We start from the raw sequence: 27,126 nt of genomic DNA, 5'->3' as shown, positions 1-27,126 counted from the left end.
GAGCACTCTAGTAGTCTTCCCAATGTTACATTGGCAGATGGCTTAGCCACTATAGTTTCTGGTTTAGGCACTACCAATCTCATTCCTAATCTCTCTTTCTTTTGTCTTATATATTCTTGATTTTCCTTTTAATCTTTTATCCATTAGTAAGCTTACAAAACTTTTGAATTGCGTTGCCATTTTTTTATCCACTCATTGTATCTTTTAGGATCTCAAGACAAGGAAGATTATTGGTGGAGGGCATGAAGCTAGTGGACTTTATTACTTGGATTGGTGTGGTTCTTCTAGTTTAGTGGCTTCTCATTTGTCTATCTTGCTTCTTCAGCATCATTGTCGCCTTGGTCATCCATCTCTCCAAAATTTGAAGTCGTTAGTCTTGTCGTGTTGTCAAATTGAGTCCTTACAATGTGAAGCATGTCAATTGGGTAAACACCATAGGGTGCCTTTTGCCTCCAAGCATGAGAGTCGTGTTAGTAGTCCTTTTCATTTAGTTCATTATGATATTTGGGGTCCAATAAACACTCCCTCATTGTTGGGATTTAGATATTTTGTCACTTTTGTTGATGATTATTTTAGAGTTACCTATCTTTATCTTATGAAATAAAGGTCTGAATTGTACTCAATTTTCAAAATATTTTATATGGAAATAATGACTCAATTTAATGCTTCGCTTCGTATTTTTCGGTCTGATAATGCTCATGAATATTTTCATACATCTTTGTCTCAATTTTTTGATGATCATGGTAATTCACCAATCTTCATGGCCCTATATTCCACAAAAAAATAGTGTTGCTAAATGCAAAATGCGTCATTTGTTAGAGGTAACTTGTGCCTTAATGTTTCATATGCATGTACCCAAATCATATTGGAGTGATGCTGTTCTCACTGCTTGTCACCTGATTAAACGTATGCCTTTCACTGTTCTACGTGGTCGGATCCCTTATATTGTGCTCTCTCCTAATGCACCTTTGTTTCATCCACCTCCTAAGATCTTTGGTTGTGTGTGCTATGCTTACATTAGGTCCAGGGAGTGACAAACTTGATCCTAGATCCATTAACTGTGTTTTTCTTAGGTATTCTCATACTCAAAAGGGATACCGATGTTACTCACCTACTCTTCGTTGTCGTTTCATTATTGTTGATGTAACATTTGATGAATCTCAATCCTATTTCTCTCCATTGGTTGCTAGTTACAGTTCTCTTCCTTGTCTTCCTCTCCTACCACCTGTGTCTCATATTGAATCTCCTTAGAAACCACTCTAGGTGTATCGTCATCGATAGAAACCTCCAACAAAGACTTTTTCCCTGCCTAGTGATCCGCCTCCTGATCCTACCTCTCTTCCAATTGCTTTGTGCAAAAGTAAGCGTTCTTGTACCTCTCATCCTATCTCTCAGTTTGTCTCTTATGGTCATTTGTCCTCATTTCTCTATTCTTTTACCACATCCTTGAATTCTACTGTTGTTCCTTTATCCTGGAGGCTATGCCAAGACATTCTCACCTGTTGCTAAAATTTCTTCTGTCCGGATTTTGATCTCCTTGGCTGCTAATTTGGGCTGGCCATTATTTCAGTTAGATGTTAAAAGTGCCTTCTTGAATGGCGATTTGAAGGAAGAGGTGTATATGGAGCAACCACTTGGGTTTGTTGCTCAAGGGGAGTCTGGAAAAGTGTGTAGGTTGCACAAGGCCATCTATGGTCTAAGTCTTAAACAATATCCTAGAGCTTGGTTTGGTAAATTCAATGAAATAGTGTTAAAGTTCGGATTACAATGTTGCCACTTTGATCACTCTATGTTTTCTCATACCTTTGCAAGAGTCTGCAAGAGGAAAGATTTTGTTGATAGTATATGTTGTTGATATTATAATCACTGGTGATGACAAGAAGGGTATTGATGATTTGAAGAGATACCTTCAAAACTCCTTTCAAACTAAGGATCTGGGTAAACTTCGTTATTTCTTGGGTATTGAGGTAGAACGATTTAAAGAAGGCATCAGTTTATCACAAAGGAAGTATGTGTTGGATATTTTGGAAGAAACTGGCTTGTTAGGATCTAAATCAGTGGAGACTCCTATGGATCCTAATGTCAAATTATATGAAGATCGGGGGGAGCTGTTATCCAATCCTAAGAGATATCGTCATCTAGTTGGTCAACTGAATTATCTCACAATTACTCACCTAGATATATCATTTGCAGTTAGTGTTTTGAGCCAATATATGAAAGATCCTCGCCTTCCACATTGGGAGGCAATTATTTGGATTGTGAGGTATCTTAAAGCACATTCAGGCCATGGTCTTTTGTATAAAGCTAATGGTCACCTACGAGTAGAAGCCTACACTGATGCTGATTAGGCTGAATCACTGTTAGATAGAAAATCCACTACTGGGTATTGCACTTTTTTTGGAGGAAACCTGATTACTTAGAGAAGTAAGATACAAACTGCTGTTGCCAGATCTAGTGTAGAGGCCAAAAATAGAGCCATGGCACACACATCATGTGAGCTTATGTGGATTAAGCATTTACTTGAGGAATTAAGATTTATTGTGAAGCTGCCTATGACTATGCATTGTGATAATCAAACAGTAATTTACATTGCCTCCAATCCTGTGTTCCATGAGCGAACCAAGCATATTGAAGTAGATTGTCATATTACTCGGGATAAAGTAGAAGATGGTGTGATTGCTACCCCATATGTTTCTACAAGAGTCTAAATTGCTAATATGTTTACCAAAACTTTATGTAAGACTCATTTGGGTTTATTATGTAACAAGCTAGAATTGTATAATATATACTATCCAACTTGAGTGGGAGTGTTATGAGTTTAAACTAGGGGTAAAATAGTAATGACATTGTACTCCTTTATATATAAATAATATTTTATGTGTTAGGGTCGACTTATCAAACCCTAAACACTTTCATCTTAACAACACTCATCAAAGGAAAGGAATGGTCATTGATGCCACAAATTGCCTTATGATAAGACTGAACATCAAAGTTACCACTCCCATTCAAACTCCATCTCATCTTGACACTTCCTCCCATATAGGCTCCTGAGAATAAATATGATTAAAAAAAATAAATAAAAAAATAAAAAAAAAAAAAAGAAGAAGAAGAATACAATACATGGACTCCAACATCCAATCACGAAAGTATGTGGAAAAACATATTCCACCTGATAATCCAATGCAGCAGAGACTAATGCCTCCCTATCTGCTGAACACTCAAACAGATTAGGGTACAGATCCTTTGGAGGAATGTGTTCACACCATTTATCATACCAAAGCCTTTCTAGCAAATACTAGAAAGCCAAGCAGTGCATTCATGATTCCACTATTAAGAAAAAAAAGAAAAAAAAAAGGGGAACTGCAAAATTGAAAGGATAAGAAAATAGAAATTATGTTCAGAACGAAAATTCCTCCATAGTATGTATATAAGAAGATTGAGTAACTGAATTTCTGAAAATATTACATATGGACTAAGCAGCTAGAATTTGTAGAAGAAGAATACAATATTAAGAAAATGGTCCTATATCTTGATAAGTACAAGAACACTTTATACCAAGAGAAGTACTTAGAAATGCCCTTATGCGAAGTCAAGTAAACTCTACAAAGGTTTAGCACTATCATGTCTCCCATCATCGACTGTTTGAATCAAGCTGAGTTTAAATGAACAAAGGTTGTTGCCAAAGCCTTTAGAGAGACCAAGAAAAAGATGACAGAAGCACTATCATGTGCCTCCCAGATTTCACAAATGTTTTTGAAGTGGAGTGCAACACATTGATGTTGGCATAGGTAGAGTATTTGGTTAGGAGCGTCACTTGACAACCTATTTTTGAGAGAAACTTAAAAAGGCTAAGCAAAGTTACTTGACATGTGACAAGGAATTCCATGCATCGTACAAGCTTTATGGAATTGATGCCGTTATACCACAAAAGTTTTTCCTCTGTCCTAAACATGAAACCCTAAGCTTCCTCAACTCCCAAAAGAAGCTGAAATTTAGACATGGTAGTTGGTTCAAGTTCCTACAGTGCTACTCTTTTGTGTTGAAGCATAGGTTAGGAGTTGAGAACAAAGTGGTTAATGCTCTTACTCGCAGAATAGCCTTAGTCTTAGTGATGAGCATAAAAATCACAGGGTTAGAAAGGCATAAGGAGAACTATGAGTTGTGCCTAGTCTTTAGAATGATATATACAACCTTGAGCAACTGGCAGCGCCCTATCATTGACCACTACACAGTCAAAGAGACTCCCTAGTGTGGGGAATTCATGTTTGTGGCCTTTCCAGATATTTTGGGCATGATAAGACCATTGAAGAAGTGCCAATTTCACTAGCCAATCCTGGAGAGAGACATTGCTAAGCTTATTAGTTGTATATCAATTGGCCAAACACCAAAAGTAGAACACTAGCCTTTATACCTCACTACCTGTGCCACACTCCCATTGACAAGACATGGATTTCAGGCTAGGACTCCCATGTACTCTTAGGAAGCATGATTCAATTTTAGTGGTAGTAGACAGATTCTCTAAGATGGCCCTTCATTCCTCAATGTAAAACCTCTGATAACATTGAACTTATTCCTAGCACCAAGTGAACCTTCATAGTTTGAGCTAACGATAATCTATTACTCCATTGAATCTTTTTTGATTAGTAAAATACTTGTTGAAAATGAAAAGTACTCTATGGTCACGATGGAAAGTCGCTTAAAAATTACAAAAAATATCAAATAGAAAATCTAAGGGAGTTTTGGAACTCAAAAATGGAAGAACAATGTGTAAAACACCATGTCAAAGACCAATCAAATGAGGTACGCATCATCAAGGATTGATTAAGAGATATCTCAACGCCATCAAACATACGACTATTCCATTCCCTCCATAGTATTCACATCAAGCATGCCGACACTAGATTCCATACATCAGAGGAGTGTTTCCCAAACCAATTTCTCCAACAAAATAATAGAGTAGGGACAGTCCATGCCATCACCCACTGGAACTCAAACATCCTAAACACTCTAGTCCACAAAATATATGCAACATCACAATGAAGTAACAAATGATTCACCGTTTCCCCACTACACTGGCACATAAAACACCAACTTACTAATGACAAACCCCTCTGGATTAGATTATCAAGAGTGGGAATCTTAACCGACGCTGCTATCCTCAAGTAGAACAACATCCTCTTTGGGGCCTTAACTCTCAAAATGCTATTCCATGGAAAAGAATGATCATTGGTACTGCAAATGGCCTTGTAGTAAGATTGAATATCAAAATTGTCATTCCCATTTAATCACTATATCATCCTTACCCACCCCCTCTCCTCTAGGCATCTGATAGTAATTATGATCAAAAACAAAATAAGCTGCCTTCAACTCCTAATCATGAAAATCTTTGTGGATCTGCAAATTCCAACACCTAACCTTGATCTGAAATTGCAACATATTAAAGACTAGTGCTTCTTTGTCCTCCTTTGAACACTCGAATAGATCAGGGTGTAGATCCTTAAGAGGAAGGTCGCCACTCCATAGATCATACCAAAACCTTATTTGATTTCCCTCACCTACCTCGAAAGCCACATGTTGGAAGAAACTATCCGAACCCAATCTAGTACTCCTCCACAAACTACATGATGCAGTTAATTTTTAAAGCTAGTTGTTTACTAGTGCTTATGTTGTATGATAAGTTCCTTATGATTTGACTGTATCTGTTTCAAGGGCAGTGTGTTTACAATCGTAAACACATTGTTCTTTTTCATCAATAAAACTCTTATTATCTATCAAAAAAAATTTTGTATGATAAGAAGATCCTTTCACTTGTAACAGAAATTTAGTTAGTTGATAGATTGTTAGTGATAAGTGCAAATAGCCTATCAGTTAGTTAGAGATGTTTGTTACGCTTAGGCCAATCACATGGCAGTCACATGGTAGGTTTTTGTAACTAACCTTCTAGCCAATCAGCAACTTGCTTATGTATCTATAAATAAGCAAGGCTGCCCTCATTGTAACTAGTTGAATTTGAATCCAAGAAATCTCTACCTATGAGGTATTATTCCAAGAGTGTGTCTCTTGAAGAGCTAGTTCATTCATTCTTTTCTCTAAGCAACTTAGCTTTCTAAAACAACCTTTTTTTTTCACCATTTTTCCTCCATCACTACACCCATGTGTGTCCTCTACTAAATTTTGCGCACCATCCACCCTTACCCTCACTATATTTGGAGACAATCACCCAATGCCACAAGTGAATAGCTTCATGCCCGAATCTCTGCAACCATTTCCCTAGTAATACTTGATTAAAGCTCCCGATCATCCTAATCCCTAAACCACCTACCTCAATGGGTGAACAAACCTTGACCCACGCTACCAACGGGTACTTAAACTCCTCCTCCAAAGCCCCCCACAAGAAATTCCTATGAATCCTTTCTAACCTGTCCACCATAGACTTAGGGATAGTGAATAAAAAAAGGTAATGGGTTGCGTAAATTGATAAAGTGCTTTTCAACAGAGTAAGTCTACCACCATAGAAAAGTATAGTCTCTTCCAACCTGAAAGTTTCCTCTCCATCTCTAAAATAGGATTCCACATTGAAACTACTTTAAAGTGTGCACCAAAAGGCATTCCTAGATACGTCATTGGCAAACTAGCAATTCTACAACCTTATCTACTAATGCAACCAAGTTATCCACCTCACCTACTGGGACTACCTCACTTTTACCGACATTGACTTTCAAACTTGTAACAGCTTCAACAGATGAAAACCATCTTGATATATAGGAGTTGCTGTGTAGATGCACGACAAAATAGAATTGTATCATCAGCAAATAAAGATGTGAAATATTCAACCTTTCAGTCTCATTAAGTCCCACTTAAAAACCAAGAATAAAACCTCCCTCCTCAATCTTCTCAACATCCGACTTAGAACCTCCATGGCCAGAATAAATAGAACTAGTGATAGAGGATTTCCTTGCCTTAAGCCCCTTGAAATACTAAAAACTCTTGCAGGAGAACCATTAACCAAAACTGAGAACCGAATAGTAGAGACACAAACAACCATCCAGCTCCTCCACCTTTCCCCAAAACCCATCCTATCCAACAAGAAGAACAAAGAATCCCAATTCACCTGATTATAGACTTTCTCAATGTCCAGCTTGCAATAACTCGAAATATCTTACAAATCCATAGGTAGAATTCACCCTTGAAAATCGGCTTGGAAGAGGAGGGTGTCCAAGAGCTTATAAAAACATGGTTGAGCTTACACTTAATCCATGTGAGACACTAGGATCATAACAGAATACAACTCTTCACTCTATTATCTAGGCACTCGTTGGCAATAAGAACTCAATCCAAAATCTGTCTGCCTCCAATGAAAGCATTATGTGACTTGGATATGAGTTTATCTATTAGCCAACACCTTATGAACACTATGCACAAGGCAAATGGGGTGAAAATCCTTGATATTCACTGCATTATTCTTTTTGAGAATTAACACAAGGAAAGAGGCATTTAGGGAATTTTTAAAAACACAAAGCCTATGGAAAGTCAGGAAAAAAAAAAAAGCCATGACATCCCCTTAAACCACCCTCTAGCACTTTTGAAAAAATGCCATAGTAAAACCATTTGGACCTGGATCCCTACAGTATTTTCACAGTATTTCATCATCTTTCAGCAATTTAAAAGTAGCCCAAAAGTTTAAATAGACTGTGTGAGCCCCTCACAGCAAAGAGAAGAAAAATAGAAGGTTCAAGCAGCTTGTCACCATAAATGCATGACTCTGTCTTGTTAATAGAGATCACACACAAGTCTAGTAATTTCCACCAGCCATGCATTACTATAGAAAATGGATTTTCTAATTTCCACCAGCCATGCATTAGTTGATGAATATACAGTATATTACTGTGATGATGCACTAGGATCAATATAATTCCCAAGAAAAGGACATACCTGTAGAGTGTCTCATATACTAACGGAACAGAAATTATGTAATGTGGTTGATAATGTTGCAAATCATCCTATCAAAAATAAAATATCAATAAATGGATAATTTTTTTTGCTACGTATTATATAAACTTTGAAACCAAACTGTAAATAGATGAACTTAAATATATTTACACTCTTTAACATCTTGACAATTAAGGAAATATTAATTCTTAAAGTTGTTCAAAATTATTACAAAAACATTTGACTAACGAAAGCTAGTCAAATTTAACATGCATAATAATAATTGATCACAAGAAGACTACCTTCAAGTTTCGCACAGTCGTGTATACTTGTTCAACTCCATGTGTGAAGATAAAATACTCACAAGCTCGTTCATATGCATGCCAAGATGGAAGCATGCTTAGAAACCTATCACCAACTTCAGCAGGTACAATGTCCCACAAGTTTTTTATCTGGAAAACAATTGAAAAAGAAATAGCCTCATTAATAAGCCAATTACTAAAGTGTTGCGTTCAGTGGTAACATCATGAAAAGTTGAAAAGCGAAATGGCTTGCCAAAATCCAATGAAAGCTTAGGAAAGTGCAATATATACTATTCACTGGTGCATAATGTCATTGTTATGAGTATAATGCTAGGGGCTACAGTAATATCAATGTACTCCTTTATATATAAATAACATTTTATGTGTTAGGGTTTAATTAACAAACCCAAGACACGTTTTCCCCAAAACATGGTATTGGAGCAAGCCTCTATCTACTGTTAACCCCACCAACCACAGCCCTCTACCTTTCCACCACAGAAGGCCATAGCCCACCCATTTTCCGCTGCCAACAACCACAACCGGACTACTTTCTGCCACTGACGGCCACAACAAACCCAAGTTTGCTGGCTGGAGGCATCGACTAGCTCTGACAACTACTTCGTGGTTTGCATGATACTATTTCGCCGTTGCCTGACCGCAATGCTGTTGTGGGTCTAGTTGTCTTCCTCCGGCGGCCCACAGGCACACCTTTTTGCCACCAACACTAACTCTGATCTTCGCACTGCTGCCGGACAGCCTTGGGTACTGATCTGATTTTCTATGGTTCAAATTGCTGTTTTTGGTCTAATATGTTTTGATTTTCTATTTGGGTAATCGTTGTTGGAACTTTTTTTTATGGTTTGGTCAATACCTAGTGTAGGTTTGATGTTGTTTGTGTTGCTGAGGAGATATTTGTTGGCCTTGTTGGAGTGGCTGTGGTGAATGGCTGTTGGACTTGTTGATTATTGGAATTATTGGTGTTGAATTTGTCTAGTTGTAGTTAGTTGGTTTCAGGTCCACTGGTTTATTTATTTATAGTGAGTTTGTTGATCAAATGGCTGCTATGGAGACCAAAGACAGCATTCAACCCACTAAGTATTTATTGCCTCCAGACAAGTTATCTATTGCTTCCATTTGTCTTACTGGAAGTAATTATGCTTAGTGGGCCAAGCAGTTGAAGTGTTTCTTCTTGGTAGAAAGAACTTTGATTACGTGATGCTATGCTCACTGCCTGTCACCTGATCAATCACATGCCTTCTATTGTTCTAGGTTGTCAAATCCCTTATATTGTGCAATCTCCTACTACACCTTTATTTTCTCTTCCTCCTAAAATTGTGGGTTGTGTGCGCTATTTAATCTCTTAGGCCTAGGGGGTGATAAACTTGATCCTAGATCAATTAAATGTGTTTTTCTTGGGTATTCTCATACTCAGAAGGAATACTGGTGTTACTCACCTACTCTTTGTCTTCATTTCATTAGTGATAATGCCACCTTTCATGAATCTCAACCCTATTTTTCTCCTTCCGTTGGCAGTGACAATTCTCTCCCCTGTCTACTTGCTTACCCCTCGTGTCTCTAGCTATAACTCCTTAGAAACCACTCCAAGTGAATTGTAGTCAGAAACAACCTCCAATTGAGACTTCTTCCCCGCCTAGTGATCCACCTCTTGACCTTGACTCTCTTCACATTGTTTTGCTCCAAGGTAAGCATACTTGTACATCCTATTTCCCAATTTGTCTCTTATGGCCCTTTATCTCTAGCACTCTTTGCTTTTACTACGTCAGTGTCCTTTGTTGTTGTTCCTAAGTTTGTACAGGAGGCTACGTCAATTCCTAGTTGGAAAGTTGCTCTGGAAGAAGAAATGTTTGCCTTATCTCAAAATGCCTCTTGGGCTTTAGTTTTTCCTCCAGGGAAAACTACCGTTGGCCGTTGTTGAGTGTATATTGTGAAGTACTTGCTTGATGGTTCTATTGAGAGTTTGAAGGCTCGCTTTGTTGCCAAAGGGTATATCCAAACATATGGTGTTGATTATGCAGAGACATTCTCTCCTGTTACTAAAAATGTTTCAATCATAATTTTAATTTCCTTAGCTGCTAATCTGGGTTGGTCACTATTTCAATTGGACGTTAAAAATGCATTTGTAAATGGCGATCTGAAGGAAGAGTTGTACATGGAGAAACCACCCGGGTTTGTTGCTCAGGGGGAGTTTGGGAAGGTGTGCAAGCTACATAAAGCCATCTATGGTCTTAACCAATCTCCAAGAGCTTGCTTTGGAAAATTTAGGGCAGCAATTTTAATGTTTGGATTGCGATGTTGCCAATCTAATTGCTCTGTATTTTTTCATACCTTTGAAAGAGGAAAGATTCTATTGATAGTGTATGTTGATGATATCATAATCACTGGTGATGACAGGAAGGGTATTCATGATTTGAAGACATTCCTCCAAAACTCATTTCAAACTAAGGATTTGCACAAACTTCGTTATTTCTTGGGTATTGAGGTAGCACGATCTAAAGAAGGTATCGATTTATCACAAAAAAGGTATGTGTTGGATATTTTGGAAGAAACTAGCTTGTTAGGATCTAAACCAGTGGAGACCCCTATGGATCATAATGTCAAATTGTATGAAGATCAGGGGGAGCTATTATCTAATCCTAAGAGATATCGTCACTGATTGGTAAACTAAATTATCTCACAATTACTCGCTTAGATATATCATTTGCAGTTAGTGTTGTGAACTAGTATATGAAAGCTTCTTGCCTTTCACATTGGGAGGCAGTTATTCGAATTGTGAGGTATCTTAAAGTACATCCAGGCTGTGGTCTTTTGTATAAAGCTAATGGTCACCGACAATTAGAAGCCTTTACTGATGCCAATTGGGCAAGATCACCGTAAGATAGAAAATCCACTACTAGATGTGGCACTTTTCAAGGAGGAAACCTGATTACTTGGAAAAGTAAGAAATAAAGTGTTATATGCAAAGGCTAAGTATAGAGCCATGGCACACACATCATGTGAGCTTATGTGAATTAAGCATTTACTTGAGGAAATAAAATTTGTTGTGAAGGTGCCTATGAATATGCATTGTGATAATCAAGCAACAATTCACATTGCCTCCAATCCTGCGTTTCATGAGCGAACCAAGCATATAGAAGTAGATTGTCTCATTACTCGGCATAAAGTAGATGGTGTAATTTCTACTGCATATGTTTATGCAAGAGTCCAAATTGTTGATATGTTTACCAAAGCTTCATGTAAAACTCGTTTGGATTTATCATGTAACAAGCTGTGATTGAGGGTAGTGTTATGGGTATAATGCTAGGGGCAAAATAGTAATATCAATGTACTCCTTTATATATAAATAATATTTTATGTGTTAGGGTTTAGTTAACAATGCCAAGACACGTTTTCCCCACAACAGCCATATTAGCCCCTGATCACTTTCTCTATCATTTCATGTGTACGTACATAGGACCTCCAAGCAATCTATTAATAAGGGTTGAAGGACTTGGCCTTGAAGGCGACAACTATCCCAACAGGTCTAATAAAATTAGTGATAACGAGTATGATGATGATGATGATGTTATTGTAGCTCAATCATACAGTACAAACATGAGAAAATAATAATTCAGTGCATGGAGTTTAAATTATAGTTGATATAACATATGCCAAAGTAACACTACCAGAAAAGAACAAACCAAATTAAGCACTCACACCTGGTGCATCAGATTGCGATGTGTAAGCATAACACCTTTCGGATTGCCAGTGGTTCCACTTGTGTATACAAGTGTAGCAATATCATCAGAGCTGATGGCTTCATATATATAATGCTGTCCTGCAAGCAGAATGGTTAGTTTCAGAACTTCAAAACTTATTTATTGTACATTAATTGCATGCAAAATGAAAGATTGATACATATACATCAAAGAAAGTTACAGACAATTTTGAATCATCAGAATGAGTGTATTGCAAAAGGTATTCAGTTTTAGATATGAATAAATGTTTGTTCACTAGGGTAGCAGTGTATGACAATAAATTTGGTTGAAATCCTAACAATTCCTACATACTTACTCTATTCTCTTCCTCCTAGAGATGCAGGACTTTGTTTGGCAGCAACTCCTATCCTACTTCTGGCCTCAGTTTTGCTTTATAATTTTTAAGGAATAGACATTTCAACTTTAATAATCTCAGTTATGCAGATTCCTTAAATTTTAATGATAATAAAATCCCAGCTAACAACACAAACATATTACTTTCTTTTCTTATTTAGGTATTAGATACACACCTGGTGGGTCTTGAACCCACAACCTCATCCTCCACCTTATTCTTATAAAAGGAGGAGGTGCCATTTGAACTAGAGCTCATTGCAAACTTTATATAATCTTGAACCCTCTACAGACATTTCTTATACAAAATATTATATATGTATATAAATTTTCAGGATTTTTGGGGGAAAATTTTAGGTTGACATATTTTAATATGATTAATAAAACATGGTCTAGCAACACTAAGTCTAGATTGAAATAGTTAAAACTCTACACTGATAATACCAGCAATAAGCAAAAACTTTACAGTCCATTGCCTTTATTCAGTACTGTCAACTGTAATGTGCATAGTATACAGGCAATCTTTCTGTAAGTAAATTATTGTAGCAGTTTGTCAGAACTGGGATCTGAAATCACACCCTAGTTAGAGGATCAGAACTTGAGTCTGGTGCCTTAGACCATAATGCACTAGCAATCTGCCAGAACATTTATCAATTATTATGAAATTTTGATTCCACCTCATGGACCTGTCAATTAAATTAATTTGTTTTGATGCTTTGAGAAACCAAGTGACAAGAAGATATCTGCAGACAAGGTTTTAGTATGAACAATGAAACCAAAAATTCTTGCTATTACATTGAGTTTCTTTAAGTAAAAACAGCTATGCATTGACTTACTAGCATTATGAGAATCAAACAATGCCCTGCGACTCTCTTCTCCCAAAACTACAATTTCCTCATAATTGAAAACAGGCGTCCCCTCTATTCCTTCACAAGCTAGGGATGACTTCTCTCCCCAAAGTAGAATAACAAATCTCATAGCAGCCTTGGAACAGAATGTTTCAGCAATTCGATTGAACATATGAGGACTGTCCACAGTGAGTGCAACACTGTAGTAACAATAACATCAAAATCATTAATGTACTGTAGAGCCATTAAAGATGGACATAGAAATCTAACTGACTAAATTCTCAAGAACAAGTTACAACACATATTGTACATGTGCATAGGTTCTAGTGGTCTCTAATGCTCTCAGCAACTCTTCCGAGGTTTCAGGATATCAGCAAATATACTACCGTAGGCATCAGTTACATCCCAGACGTTAAAGAATGAAATGAAAATACTTATAGAAAAGAGATAAAACCAGAATCATTACTCCATCAAAACATAGTTACAACAAACTATTATTTTTACATCATTAGATAAAACAGAATCATTTTTTTTTTTATAGAAGCAAATAATATTCAGAATGTTTATTTAAGATAGTGGTACTGTTGAAGATCCCAGCAGAGACTTTATATATCCGCCCATATAGCTGTGAAATATATTACTTGATAATTGTTAAATTATCAATTGTCCCAAAAGTTTAAGCTATTGGGATATGGTAAATTTAATTATTTAACCACATACTTCTAACAATAATCAACAAGGTGCTATAAAGAAAGAAGAAAAGGGCATAGCCCCAATACAACCTACTACACACACCAAAAACAAAACAAACAAACAAGAACCTAAGATCTAAAATTATAAGATTTAAGAAATCCAAAAAAGAGGAAAAAGCAAAACCCCCTAATTGCTCTCATCTAATTGGAAAGTGATCTCAGAAATAAAAATCTCGGTTTAAGTAATGGAACTTCAGTTCCATCAAACGTTCCAGCAACTCTCTCCCTCCAAATGCACCACATCAAACATGAAGTAATAGAGTTCCACACATCCTAACTTTGATGTCTTTTGAAGCCATCTCTCCAACATACCAAAAGCTCCCTCACCATATTACGCATTACCCAAGAAACCCCAAATAAATCGAAAACTAACAACCAAAGCTTCCTAGCAATATCACAACACAAAAAAAGACGGTTAATTGTCTTCCCTTTTGTTCACATACCACACAAGTCAACAATGAAACTTTCAAAACTCTTTCACATCCCAAAGTTACTTATTTTGAAGTATTACACAATGAAATTAAAAAAATAAAAATTCTTTAAGCACGCACAAAGCCTTGCATTAGGCTAGTCCACTGTTAAGATTTTATTTTGTGCTGCTGTCCAAGTATATAAAGCCAATTTTTGAAACCTTTGCATTCTTCATCACCATTCATGTTGAAAATCCGACAATGAAACTTCTCGCAAAGCTGATAATAAGACCTTACATAATAATTATGATTTTGTTGACACTAACCCAAGCCAATCTATCCATTCCCCTCCCATTGCCTTCCCCCACATAGAATTTGTAAAAACAATCATCAAGAGATTCAAGTTCCAAATCATGCAAAGCCAATTAGAAAGTAGAATGCAAATGAAGTCATCATTTACTTGGCCATGGACTCAAACTTGTTAATTTTCTCGTTACTTGTTCTATTAAACCCTAATATAAATATATGCTAAGGTGGCGGCTGACAGATTAACGCCTAATCCTTATTTTCTTTACTGTCTCTCTCTCCCTTTATTCCCCTTCTTCTTACTTCTCTAACCAGAATTTCTATAGTTGACAATTTAACTTGGTATCAGAGCATCTCAATCCAACCCTAAAACCAATTAGAACACAAGAACAGGGTTGTAACTGTTGATTTGAGTTTTGCATGGCTAATGAAAATACCACCACTGTCATGGCAGAGAACAAATCGTCACTGATTAGAGATGATGATATGCCTAAATCCATTACTTCAAAAAGATTGAATGGTTTGAATTATTTAGCTTAGGCACATGCAGTGAAAGTTTATTTGCGTGGGAAAAAGAAATTGAAACATTTGACTTATCCACAACCTGATGTGAAAGCTTCAAATTATGAGGATTGGATGAGTGAAGATTCAATTGTTATGGGATGGTTATGGAACCTCACATTGCTACTTGTTATGAGTAATAGGGGCAAAATAGTAATATCATGTACTTTATATATAAATAATATTTTATGTGTTAGGGTTGATTTATCAAACGCTAAAACACTTTCACAGTTAACAATATGGTATCAGAGCCACCAACCTGCCGCTGTCGTTAACCCTCCGATCACCACCCACCAATATTGTTGTCGTCGACAACCATAACCTTACTCACCAGCTCCAACGACCCTAATAGAGACCACCAACGATCTCGATTTAGTGGCTGAAGGAGTTGTCCAGTGCCGGTGACCCTTTCTCCAGTCTCGCGACACCAGATCGACGTCGCCTGACCGCGAGAGAGGCAGGGTTTTACTTGCCCTCCTCCGGAGACCCAGCCTAGATTACTCGCCGGTCCTTGTGCCGCTGCTCCTGCACCCTAGCGCCGCCGTCGGAGTTTTTCAATTGAGGGTTTCAATCATGGTCTGATTTTTCTTCTCTTCTTCAATACATTCTCTGATTATCTGTTCAGGTAGCCTTAGGTTGATGTTTAGTGGTGGATTGGGCATTTCGTTTTGGTGTTGATATGGATTTGTTGCTGCCTTGTTTTTGGAATAGTTTGGTGTTGATTCTTTGATAGATGAGTTGTTGTTGGCGTGGCTAATTGGTTGAAGTACATTGGTTGTTGGTTGGAGTTTGTTTTAATTCAGTTCAACATATTTCTTTAGTGTTAGTTTGTTCTTCAGATTGCTATTATGGAGTCCAAAGACAGTGCTCAGCCCCTTAATTATTTCTTATCTCCTGATATGTTATCAATTACCTCCATTTGTCTAAATGGTAGTAATTATGCTCAGTGGGCACAGGCAATTGAAGTCTTTCTTCTTGGTAGAAAGAAGTTTGATTACGTGATTAAGGATCCTCTTGTACCTACAGACTCTAAATTTGCTGATTGGAGAGCCGAAGATGCACAAATTAGGAGTTGTTTGTGGAATAGCATGGAGCAGTTATTACAGTGGCCTCTTACCACAAATTTGGAACAACAGAAGTGATATTGGGAAGATTTTATGATTGCTTCTTTACTATCTGGTTTAGACTCTGATTTACGTGGATTCAAAGATCAAATTCTTGGGGGATATTTGTAGACTAGTTGTGTAAGGGTCTACAATGTAGTAAGTTAACATGCGTTTGAAACGTATAAGCAAACTAACATCTCGAGTTTTAGAAACTCGAGATCTATATTAAAACTCAAGTCTCAAAGACTTGCTTTGCGAGTCTTTGTGTTGGATGAGTTGGACAGAAAATGCCACATAGATCTCGAGTCTTTAAGACTCGAGTTCTAAAAAGCAAAACCGAGTCTCTAAGACTCGATTTTGGTACTTAAACAACAACAATGAAGAATAGACTTGAAGAACCAACGATCTGATGACGAGGAACAGCGACGAAGAACAGAGAACAAATCTAAGTGGGTGATTGGACAATCTGAGTCTGATCTGCACGAAGAACTCAGAAGATTGTGAGGAAGAAGAAGTGAAACTTGAGTGAGGTTTTGAGTGAGAGGTTGCTGATGGGTTTTCTGCCCCGCCGATGGGTTTGCTGATGGGTTTTCTAATGTCTGCGCTTGTCTCAGGTTGGGGTTTGTATGTTTGGGTGTGAGAGTGTTCTGGAGTCTCCGCCGATGGGTTTTTTGATGTCTGCACTTGTCTCAGGTTGGGGTTTGTATGTTTGGGTGCGAGAGTGTTCTAGTCTGGACGCTGAAGCGGTGAAATATGATCACAAATCGAGTTTTAGAAACTCGATTTCAACGTGGCTCCACGTGGAAAAAAGTCCATGTCAGATTTTTGTAGCTCAGGATCTCGAGTATTAGAAACTCAATTTCTACCTAGAACTCGAGTTTTAAAAACTCGAGATGCTATTTTTCCACTTTGTTTTGAAATTGGGCAACTAACGAAATTCTTAGCAATCTAATGTTAAAATGAAAAAAAAATTCCAAATTCTTGCCAGTCAGACCTTACCCACTACTGTTAATGCCTATTCTCGACTATTGCACTCATCGTTAGGACAAAACTCAATTGTCACTTCCTTGGATTCTTCAGCTTTACTCTCAAGTAGTGGGGGTAGTGGTAATTCTTGTGGTGGTGGTCGTACTAGTGGTCGTGGTGACAAGAAGTGTGATCATTGTGGTGGTCTTAATCATACTGAACTTGGGTGAAGTATGGGAAGCCAGATTATGTGAATCAAGTCGTTGATGGTGGTGTTCAGCCACAACCTAGTTCGACTCCACTTGGGCATACAACTTCTAGGTCTGATTCTCGTGATGCACTTACGACTCAGCTTAGTGAGCTTGTTCAACAATTGTGCACTACTTCTATTTTTACATTAGTTGATTCAGGTAATGTTGCATGTGTGGCTGGTTCCTCTCCATCTTGGGTCATTGACTCCGGTGCTAATAAACATACATCTAGCATATTATCTCTCTTCTCTGATTTACTTCCCATTAAACCTCATATTGTTTTGTCTGATGGTTCTTCTCAACCTGTCCATGGGAAAGGTGTTCTTCATCCTACTGTCATGATCTTTACCATCTAGTCTTTTTGTCCCTAGTTCTCCCTTTAATTTACTTTCTGTTAGTCAATTGATCATAGCCTTACAACGTTCCGTCACCTTTGATCCTACTTCGTGTGTTTTACAAGACCTTAAGACCAAGATGATGATTGGTTCAGGGCATGAGAAAGATGGTTTATATTTTCTGGATCTTAATGATTCTATCTTCCACACCTTCTCAACTTTGAGTGCTACCGTGTCTCCTCTCTAGTGGAATTTTCATTTGGATCACCCCTCTTTGGCCAAGCTTAAGTTTTCCATTCCAACATTAAGTAATGTGCCCAATCTAGAACGTGAAGCTTATCAATTAAGGAAGCATCATCATAGTTCTTTTTCGAGTAGTAATCATAGTAGTCAGTTTAAGTCTTTTGATGTAGTCAGTACGAACATATGGGGCCCTTCTCGTGTTTCTACTTTGAATGGATATCATTATTTTTTTATCTTTGTTGATGATTATTCTCGAATGACATGGTTGTTTTTCTACATTCTATAATGAAATCTTTGTTTAATAAACATATTAGGATTCTTCAATCTGATAATGCATTAGAGTATACACAGTCTATTATGCATTCCTTTTGTACTGATCGCGGTATCATTCATTAGACTAAGTTGTCCCCACACCTCCCAACAAAACGGTATGGCTAAGAGAAAACATCGTCATTTACTCGATGTTGCTTGTACCTTGTTATTCCATATGCAAGTACCAAAATATTTATAGGTGACACTGTCTTACTGCTTGTCATCTTATTAATCCTACTCGCTCTCCTTTCCCACTTACTCCTTGTGTGTTTGGTTATGTTGCCTTTGTTCATGTCCTTGATACTAGTCGAGATAAACTATCTCCTTGGGCACATAAGTGTATTTTCCTTGGATATCCTCATACCCAGAAGGGCTACCGTTGTTATAATCATGAGTTTCGTCACTCCTTTGTGAGTGCTGATTTTGCCTTTTTTGCATCCACTTCATTCTTTTCCTCACCTAGTCAAGGTATGTCATCTAATCTCATCGTGAGGGGACTAACCTTGTCTTCTCTTGGTCATTCTCCAAGATCTTTGGCTTCCCACTCTAATCCTCCCTTGCAAGTTTATCAGCAATCTCGAGATAGGCGTGTTGTATCTTATGGCCCCAATGCTACATCTTCTTCATTTGAGGTTCCAGCTCCATCTGTTCCCATTCTAGAGACTGATGACTTACCAATTGCTTTAAGACAAGGTAAATGCACTTGTACTCAAAACCCAATTGCAAATTTTGTGTCATATCCTTGTGTTTTCACCTTGTCTGCATTCATTTGCTTGTACTGTCCTCTATTTCCATCCCTTCATCTTATAAGCAGGCCTTGTCTTCACCTGGATGGAGACATGCTATGGGTGAGGAAATGCGTGCTCTTCACAAGAATCAAACCTAGGAGCTCACTACTCCTCACCCTGGAAAGAAAAAAAAAAAAAATTGTAGGTTGTCGTTGGGTATACACCATCAAGTACCTCCTTGATAGCTCTGTTGAGCGCATTAAGGAGCAGTTGGTTGCCAAAAGATACACACAAACATATGGTATTGATTATCAGGAGACTTTGTCTCTTGTAGCTCGTTTCAACTCTGTTCAGATTCTCCTCTTTGTTGCAGTTAGTCGTTCTTGGCCTTTATATCAACTTGATATCAAGAACGCTTTCCTTCATGGAGACCTTAAGGAGGAGGTATAATGGATCAACCCCCTAGGTATGTTGTTTCTGATAGTAAACACCTTGTTTGTCGATTAAGAAAGGCGTTGTATGGTTTGAAGCAATCTCCTCGTGCATGGTTTGATCAATTTAGCGTTGTTGTACTTGGGTATGGTTTCCAGTGTTCTCATTATGATCATTCTATCTTTGTTCGTCACTCTTCCACTAGCACTATTGTTTTAATTGTTTATGTGGATAATATTATTATATCTGGTAGTGATTATGCTAGTATTGTAGACTTGAAAAGATATTTCGGTTTGCAGTTTCATACTAAGGACCTGGGTTCTCTTCATTATTTCTAGGGATTGAAGTTGCGCGTTCCTCTCAAGGTATTGTTTTGTCTCAAAAGAAGTATGTTCTTGATCTTTTGTCAGAAACTAGTCACTTGGGTGCTCGTTTTGCTGATACTCCTATGGATTCTACTGTTAAACTTGATGGCAAGCAAGGTGAACTGTTTGGTGATGTTGGTTGATACTGCCACTTGGTTGAGAAGTTAATTTATCTTACTATGACTCATCCTGACATTACTTATGCAGTTGGTGTGGTTAGTCAGTATATGCATGCTCCTCAACAACCTCACTTTTATGCTGTTTGTCGTATCTTATGTTATCTGAAGAGAGCACCTGGACAAGGACTTTTGTACAAGCCCTCTCCTTCTCTATCAATGACAGGTTTTAGTGATGTTGACTGAGCTGGTAGTCTTTCTGATCGGTGGTCCACGTCTAGCTATTGCACCTTTGTTGGTGACAATCTTGTTACTTGGCGTAGCAAAAAGCATAATGTTGTTGCACGTTCTAGTGCTGAAGCTGAGTATCGAGCTATGGCTCATACTGCTTCTAAGATGTTATGGTTCAATTTCTTCTTCGTGACTTGGGTGTTGGTGTTCCTACTCCTATGCAGATGTATTGTGACAATCAGGTTGCTATTTATATTGCTAGCAATCTTGTGTTCCATTAAAGTACCAAATAAATTGAGATTGATTATCATTTCATTCGGGATTTAATGATTAAGAAACAGATAGTCACCCCCTTTGTTCTCCTTCGAATGATCATTTAGGTGATATTTTTCACCAAGCTTTTAACTCGTGCCTCCTTTCAATGACTATCTTTCAAGCTAGGCATGTTTAATCTAAATGCTCCAGCTTGAGGGGGAGTGTTAGAGTTATTTTCTCGGTACTTGTTCTATTAGCATATTAATGCCTAATATAAATATATGCTAAGGTTGACAAATTAATGCCTAAACCTTATTTTCTTCACTGTTACTCTCTCCCTTTATTTTCCCCTTCTTCTTACTTCTCTAACCTAAATCTCTATAGTTGACAATTTAACTCTTGTGCTATGAACTTTATAGAATATGAAAACCATACAAGAAATATATATATATATATATATTGATAAGTAATAAAAATTTATCGAAGAAAAAATCAAGAATACAAAGGATCCAAGTACACAGGTAGCGCACTAAGGAAACAACATAGGGTCACTCAAAAGAAGCATGAAAAGTATAACTCTCAAGTAAATTAGGCAAAGAAACGAAAGTAAAAAAAGCATCAAAAGAAGCATGAAAAGTACAACTATCAATTAAATTAGGCAAAGAAACGAAAGTAAAAGCACCCAAGCGTTTATCCACTCAAACAAAGTCTTGAGGAATAAAAGCGTTTATCCAGTGCAGAGGCTGAGTTTAGAGCAATGACCCATGGGATATGTGAGATGTTATGGATGAAGATATTAATGGGGGAGTTTGATATGACAGTAAGGATCCCATCAAGCTGTTTTGTGACAATAAAGCAGCGATTAATATTGCTCATAACCAAGTTCTACACAATTGGACGAAACATATTGAAATTGATAGACACTTAATCAAGGAGAAACTACGTAAAGGCATCATTTGTACTCCATATGTAAGAACTGAAGATCAACTCGCAGACATCTTGACAAAGGGGGTAGCAACTACTCACTTCCACAAAATTCCAAACAAGCTGGGCATGAGAGATATCTACGCCTTAGCTTAAAGGGGGAGTGTTAACAGATTCTATGTATGGTATGTGTGGAAAGCTATATATGGTATAATCTTGGAAATGAAGGTGAAGGAAATATTCAAAGAAGGAAACTGAGTAATTAGAGATTATTTGATTTCCTATTTCTGCTATTGTATTCCTATTATAAGTGATAGAGTCTCTCTATTTAATCAAAGTTGTACACAATGGAATAGGAAAGCAATAATGCAATTTTTTTTATTCCTCACTTCTCTTGTTACTAGTTTCTTTTGTTTCTTCAATTAATACTCATATAGAAGATGCCCAAATATGCATTACAAACAAAGTCGGCAATTTCATCCCAAATACAATCTATGCATATGGAAAAACAAATAAATATATACACAAAGATCACAATGACAAGTTTGATTGCAGTAAGCAAAACAAACTGACTGAAATGAACCGAACCTTTCAGAGTGATTGTATATATGCAATAGCTCTTCAACCGAAGACCTTGAGCCCCTTACCACATTGATTGCTCCAGTGGCCATTATACCTAGACTAAAATAAAGCAAGAAAGTGAGTTTGAAGTTCCAGAAATTAAGCTACTAGTGAAAGGGACAACTGCTGAAAATATATATTTGCCTTTTATTTTATTTTGTATTTGAATAAATGTATAATATTCTAAAACTGTCATATAGATATACATATGCATACATGCATATATCTTCTTTTTTTGGATAGGTAAATAGAGGGAGGGAGGGTGGTAGGGTTCAAACATATATCTTCTTTCTTTTCCTTAAATTGTCAATTGTCAGACATTTCCCCAAGGCAGCGGTCCATAAAGGAAAGCCACTCTAGAGGGAATCTTCTGCTTCCAAATGCTTTTCCAAGGGAAAAACTGCTCACTATGGCCAACTAGAAAATGGTAGTATGCACTAACCGTGAACCCCTTACTCTTACAAGGCAGCCAACATCTCTTATCCTCCCCAATCCCCCATATAAGAGTGCTATAAATGGTATTGATGAAGCTCCTGAAAGCTTCCAATTCCCGATTATGCACATCCCTAATAAAATGTATCTCCCAATGGAGGACTCCATTGGTGTACCTCATTAGATCCGCCACACTTGCCTCTTTTCTACAACAAATCCTAAATAATTCAAGATAGCGGTCAACGAGAGAAGAAGATCCACACCAACTATCTAGCCAAAACTGCACTTTTGATCCATCTCCAATTTCATACAGAATAAACCGAGATAAAGAGTACCACCCCCTTCTAATATTTTTCCACAAACTGACTCCATATGGACCAAAGGAAGAGCTAGAACACCAACCACCCCAATCACAACCATATTTCACCTCTATCACTTGACGCCATAATGCATCCCTTTCTTGCCCAAATCTCCATAACCACTTCCCTAATAAAGCTACATTGAAAGTTCTCAGGTTCTAGAAAATTCTAAACTCAATTAAACTAACAAAATACTCTTAATTTTTAGGGTGACATAACTTACGGTTTTGCCCCTGAATATATAGTTAACCACAACCTATTAACTAAAATCCCAAACTCAAATTAAAAATTGTCTTAACCCTAAGACACACATAACTAGACCTTTAAAACAATTTATCCAAAAAACAACCTAGACCTTTAAAACAACATGATCTTTACTTCAATTGGGCATGTATGGGACGTAAAATAAATCTTGAATAGGCAAATTTGTGAAGTAGGAACAAATTAATCTTCCATGGCTGCATGAAAAGCATTCAGTTTTTTACTTTCCCATATACCTTACCTAAAATATATGTTTCCCTTATGTACTTTTCAACATCTAATATAAGAATACAAATAAAGTTTGAAGAACAATACTAAGGGGTGTCAACAAATTTTTTTTCTTCCTAAAAATTGAGCCCCTCTAAAAGAAGTCACTCATTTTGGGATTGAAGGGACTATACAATCTTTAGGAAATGAAGTTAAAGAAACTGCTGCATACCTTGATCTGCAACAAGCCACCGGCATGAATTATCGGCAAAAAGTGCTAGCTTTTCATTTGGCTTTACTCCTATAGCTCTTAGGCCTTCAGAGAAATTCAGGATCTCCTGCTCCAGCTGCAATTTTAAAGAGGGGAAAAGGATTAGAAAAGAAAGATTAAAACCCAAAATAGTTACATGTTTTTATGAACACCGGAATAGATAACCATCCCCCTGCCCCCCCTTTTTTATAAATCAATTGGAAACCTAAAATGCTGCACAAGCTCTTAAAAGTTGAAAACTTGAATTGACAAAATGAAAAAAAATATACATATATATATATATATTAAACAACGAATTAAAAGCAATCAAATATCCATTGTTTAGATCATTTTAATCCTTTACCAAAAGCTTTCTGCTTTCAATCTTTCCTGTGGCTACCTGTTTTGTCTTCTTTTACATTTTCAAAAAAATGGTTCCAAAGCCCAAAGTTGTAGAACATTAAAAACATCAAGGTTTCAATATCTTGATGCTGCCAGAGGAAAATTGGGACAATTGGTGTAGTTGAAGAATTTTTTTCATGAATTTTCAACCGTAGTTTTTTGTCCACATGTCCTCTACCAAACTAGAAATTAAGTTTTTTTGAGTGTATTATTTTTTAGAGTGTTATGAGTAATAGGGGCAAAACAGTAATATCATGTACTTTATATATAAATAATATTTTATGTGTTAGGGTTGACTTATCAAACCCTAAAACACTTTCACAGTAAACAACATAGAGATTCCATTTCAAGTTTATATATGGTTTTTACCCATTAATTTAAGATAGAAAATCTTGCTTGCAATATGATGTTGAGATTCAAGGCTTTATATCTCTATATTTTAAGTATTGGCAACTTGACTAACCAATATAACCTGCAACATTATATCTCCCACACTAGCTGGAAGAGGCCAACGGTTACCCTACATTGAGAGAGAGAGAGAGAGAGAGAGAGAGAGAGATTTCTAACATGCTTGAACTTAAAAGTTAAATCAAAGGCATCCATCCAGATTTTTTATGGCAGTAGGCCTCAACTTTATCGCTCTAACAGGTTTATTCATACATCCGGCATGAAAGTGTTAAGGGAGAGGTAATGGTATGCATCCTCAATTTAGATAGTTTGGCACTTCGTACTTTTTCTTCAAAACAGCTACAATGGTGGAGATCATAATCCCATAATTTAAATGGTAATTTACCTTATATCATACGATCCTCAATACCTGACACCATTAGTATCCTAGGCATACCTAACAACAGAATTTTAATGGACAAACAACTAAAGGGCCAAAATGGAAGCTGTTCAGTTCAGGTAGCTTAATTGATCCTAGAGTCCACTCATTCCTGTATTTAGAGCATGAACAACACCAAATTCTTTCCACGTCAATGACAACTGACCAACAGGGAGAGGGGAGACATCTTGATGGAAACAAATATAAGAGGGGACTGAAGTTTAATTTCAGAATCAGGAGGAAAGTGCTTGTATTGTGCCAGGGGAGAGATAAGTGTCACCTACCTATTAGTAAATTATGATGACAAGGTTCTCCTTAAGAAGTGATATAAAGTTTAAACTATGTACATAGTCAAATAAAGCAATTCTTTTCGTGGTTTTTCCAAATCACAAGGAAAGCATATTATGAGTAATTACTCAGGAAAAAATATATATTATGATTTATGGGTAATTTTCCCACAAGCAAATGCAAAAAGGAAAAAACATAGCCATGTCCGGCATCTAGAATCTAAATATCTTTTGAGTATGATATCTTGTAACCATTTCAAAGCACAACACAATCATGTTTATCTCTAAAGATTATAAGTTATCTAAAAACCAAGAAACAAACAATAACAGATGAGGGACAAGTGCAACAACAAAACCAAAAATATAATAATAATAATAATAATTAATTTGTAGTTGATATATTATTTCAGCTTTTGGGGCCAAAAGTGATTCTACAGACTACCTACCCAATTTTTTTTGATACATTTCAAGTGGGGGTGAGGGATTCAAACCTTGGACGTCTCTGTTGAAAACACCAAAAAGTGTAAGGTGACCTAAACTAAAGGTTATTGGCATTACTAATTACCCAATTTTTAAAAAAGATAAAAGGGAGGTTCTTTAAACACTTGTGGAATATAGAGACAATAAGAAGCATCTAATAAGAACAAAGAATGAAGAAACATAAAAAAGTTCTGACCTGTCTGTAAGTAAATTTTGAGGGTGGATTATGGTATGGATCGACCAGTGCTACCCGATCAGCATATTTATCTGCTGAAGACCTCCAGATGTCAGGAACGGCTCTCCACTCATGACAGGCCGAGGCGCCATTAGCCGACAAGAATGAACTTTCCAGGAAAGGAGAGTACTTTCTTATCTGCATTTCCTCTGTCTTTAACACAAAACATAACACAAATAATTGTTAGTCCCTGTAACCATGCTTCTTCAGTGTGTATCACAAAATTACACTCCAGTTATTCTATGTTTTTCCAAGCTCACAAGAAGCTCCAAAAAATTTTAAAATTTTTTGATTTCTTAACCAAAAAAAGAAAGAAAAGTACAAGAACATTGCTATAAGATCAGCAGTCCTGATACTTGTGAATTATCAACTATTAAGTAAGGTATTCAGGAGGAAGCAGGTTTTGTTTGATAAATTAGCGATTGTCCCAAGCTATTAGAAAATGGTAAATCTTAAATTATTTAATCTAAAAATCCTCCCCTTTCACAGGAATCATCCACGCACATATGACATAGGAAAATCCAAATTAAACAGTGTCTTAGCAATTTACAAAGAAAATAATATATGTATATATATATATAATATTGCAAAAGTAATAGCAGGCAGCAAAACAAGTGAATTCAAACATAGAAACACCTTTTTAAAAAATAAATAAATAAAATAATTATTATAATTATAAAAAAGAAGAAGGTTAATATAATAGAGCAGAGGGCGTTGAAGAATGAATACCTTGGATTGGCAAAAAAATCGGAATTGAGGTTTGGAAGAAAATGCGCGTCGGAGTCTAGCATATTTGATTTTGGTAGTTGTGAATTTTTTGTAATTGTAAGAGACTTGTTGTATTAAGTAGTTAATGTTGTTGTTGGAGGAGGTTGTGATTTGGATGGAAGATGATGAAATTGGATGATTATGCTGCATAGCCCCAAACATGATGATGAATCTCTCTCTCTCTAGAGAGAAAGAAAGAGTTAGTATCTTTGTAGAGTGAGAAATCGAAGTGCAATCTTGAAGTACCCGCCCGTGACAAACTGAAAAAAAAAAAAAAAAATCTCTCCGTCTAAAGTAATCTTTTGAGCACGTTTAAATACAATTGAAAATTGAAAACTAAAAAATATAGTTACAAAATAACTGAGAATACTATAATAAATTAATTTTTAAATGTATAAATAGTATCATGGAACTCATTTTTAATGAAAAAATTATTAAAATGTGAAGTTTATGAGTCCCGATGCATAGACCCACTAGTATGCATTATTTACGAGAAAAGTCAACATTAACGACTTTAAAA

General features: G+C 36.7%; 1 protein-coding gene across 3 annotated transcripts in view; it reads right to left on the bottom strand.

Moving 5' to 3' along the window:
* Positions 1–26,826, bottom strand: part of LOC126688390 (probable acyl-activating enzyme 16, chloroplastic) — a 58,361-nt gene extending 31,535 nt beyond the window's left edge. The window contains exons 1-8 of one of the 3 annotated variants that reach the window (XM_050383060.1): positions 26,568–26,826; positions 25,800–25,991; positions 23,591–23,705; positions 22,067–22,154; positions 13,174–13,385; positions 11,948–12,066; positions 8,232–8,381; positions 7,933–8,000 (exon numbers count right to left, since the gene is read on the bottom strand). In XM_050383060.1, the coding sequence (XP_050239017.1) occupies positions 7,933–8,000; positions 8,232–8,381; positions 11,948–12,066; positions 13,174–13,385; positions 22,067–22,154; positions 23,591–23,705; positions 25,800–25,991; positions 26,568–26,768 (1,145 nt within the window). In that variant the 5' untranslated portion in view covers positions 26,769–26,826. Of the gene's footprint in view, positions 1–7,932; positions 8,001–8,231; positions 8,382–11,947; positions 12,067–13,173; positions 13,386–22,066; positions 22,160–23,590; positions 23,706–25,799; positions 25,992–26,567 lie in introns of those variants that run through there. The other 2 variants (XM_050383059.1, XM_050383061.1) reach the window with 2 other exon arrangements.
* Positions 26,827–27,126: the final 300 nt, after the last annotated feature.

Source organism: Quercus robur, chromosome 6, assembly GCF_932294415.1.
Source record: "Quercus robur chromosome 6, dhQueRobu3.1, whole genome shotgun sequence".
In the NCBI taxonomy this organism is placed as follows: Eukaryota; Viridiplantae; Streptophyta; class Magnoliopsida; order Fagales; family Fagaceae; genus Quercus; species Quercus robur.
The sequence above is the reverse complement of the archived record's forward strand: the minus strand, read 5'-3'. Positions and strand labels throughout refer to the sequence as shown.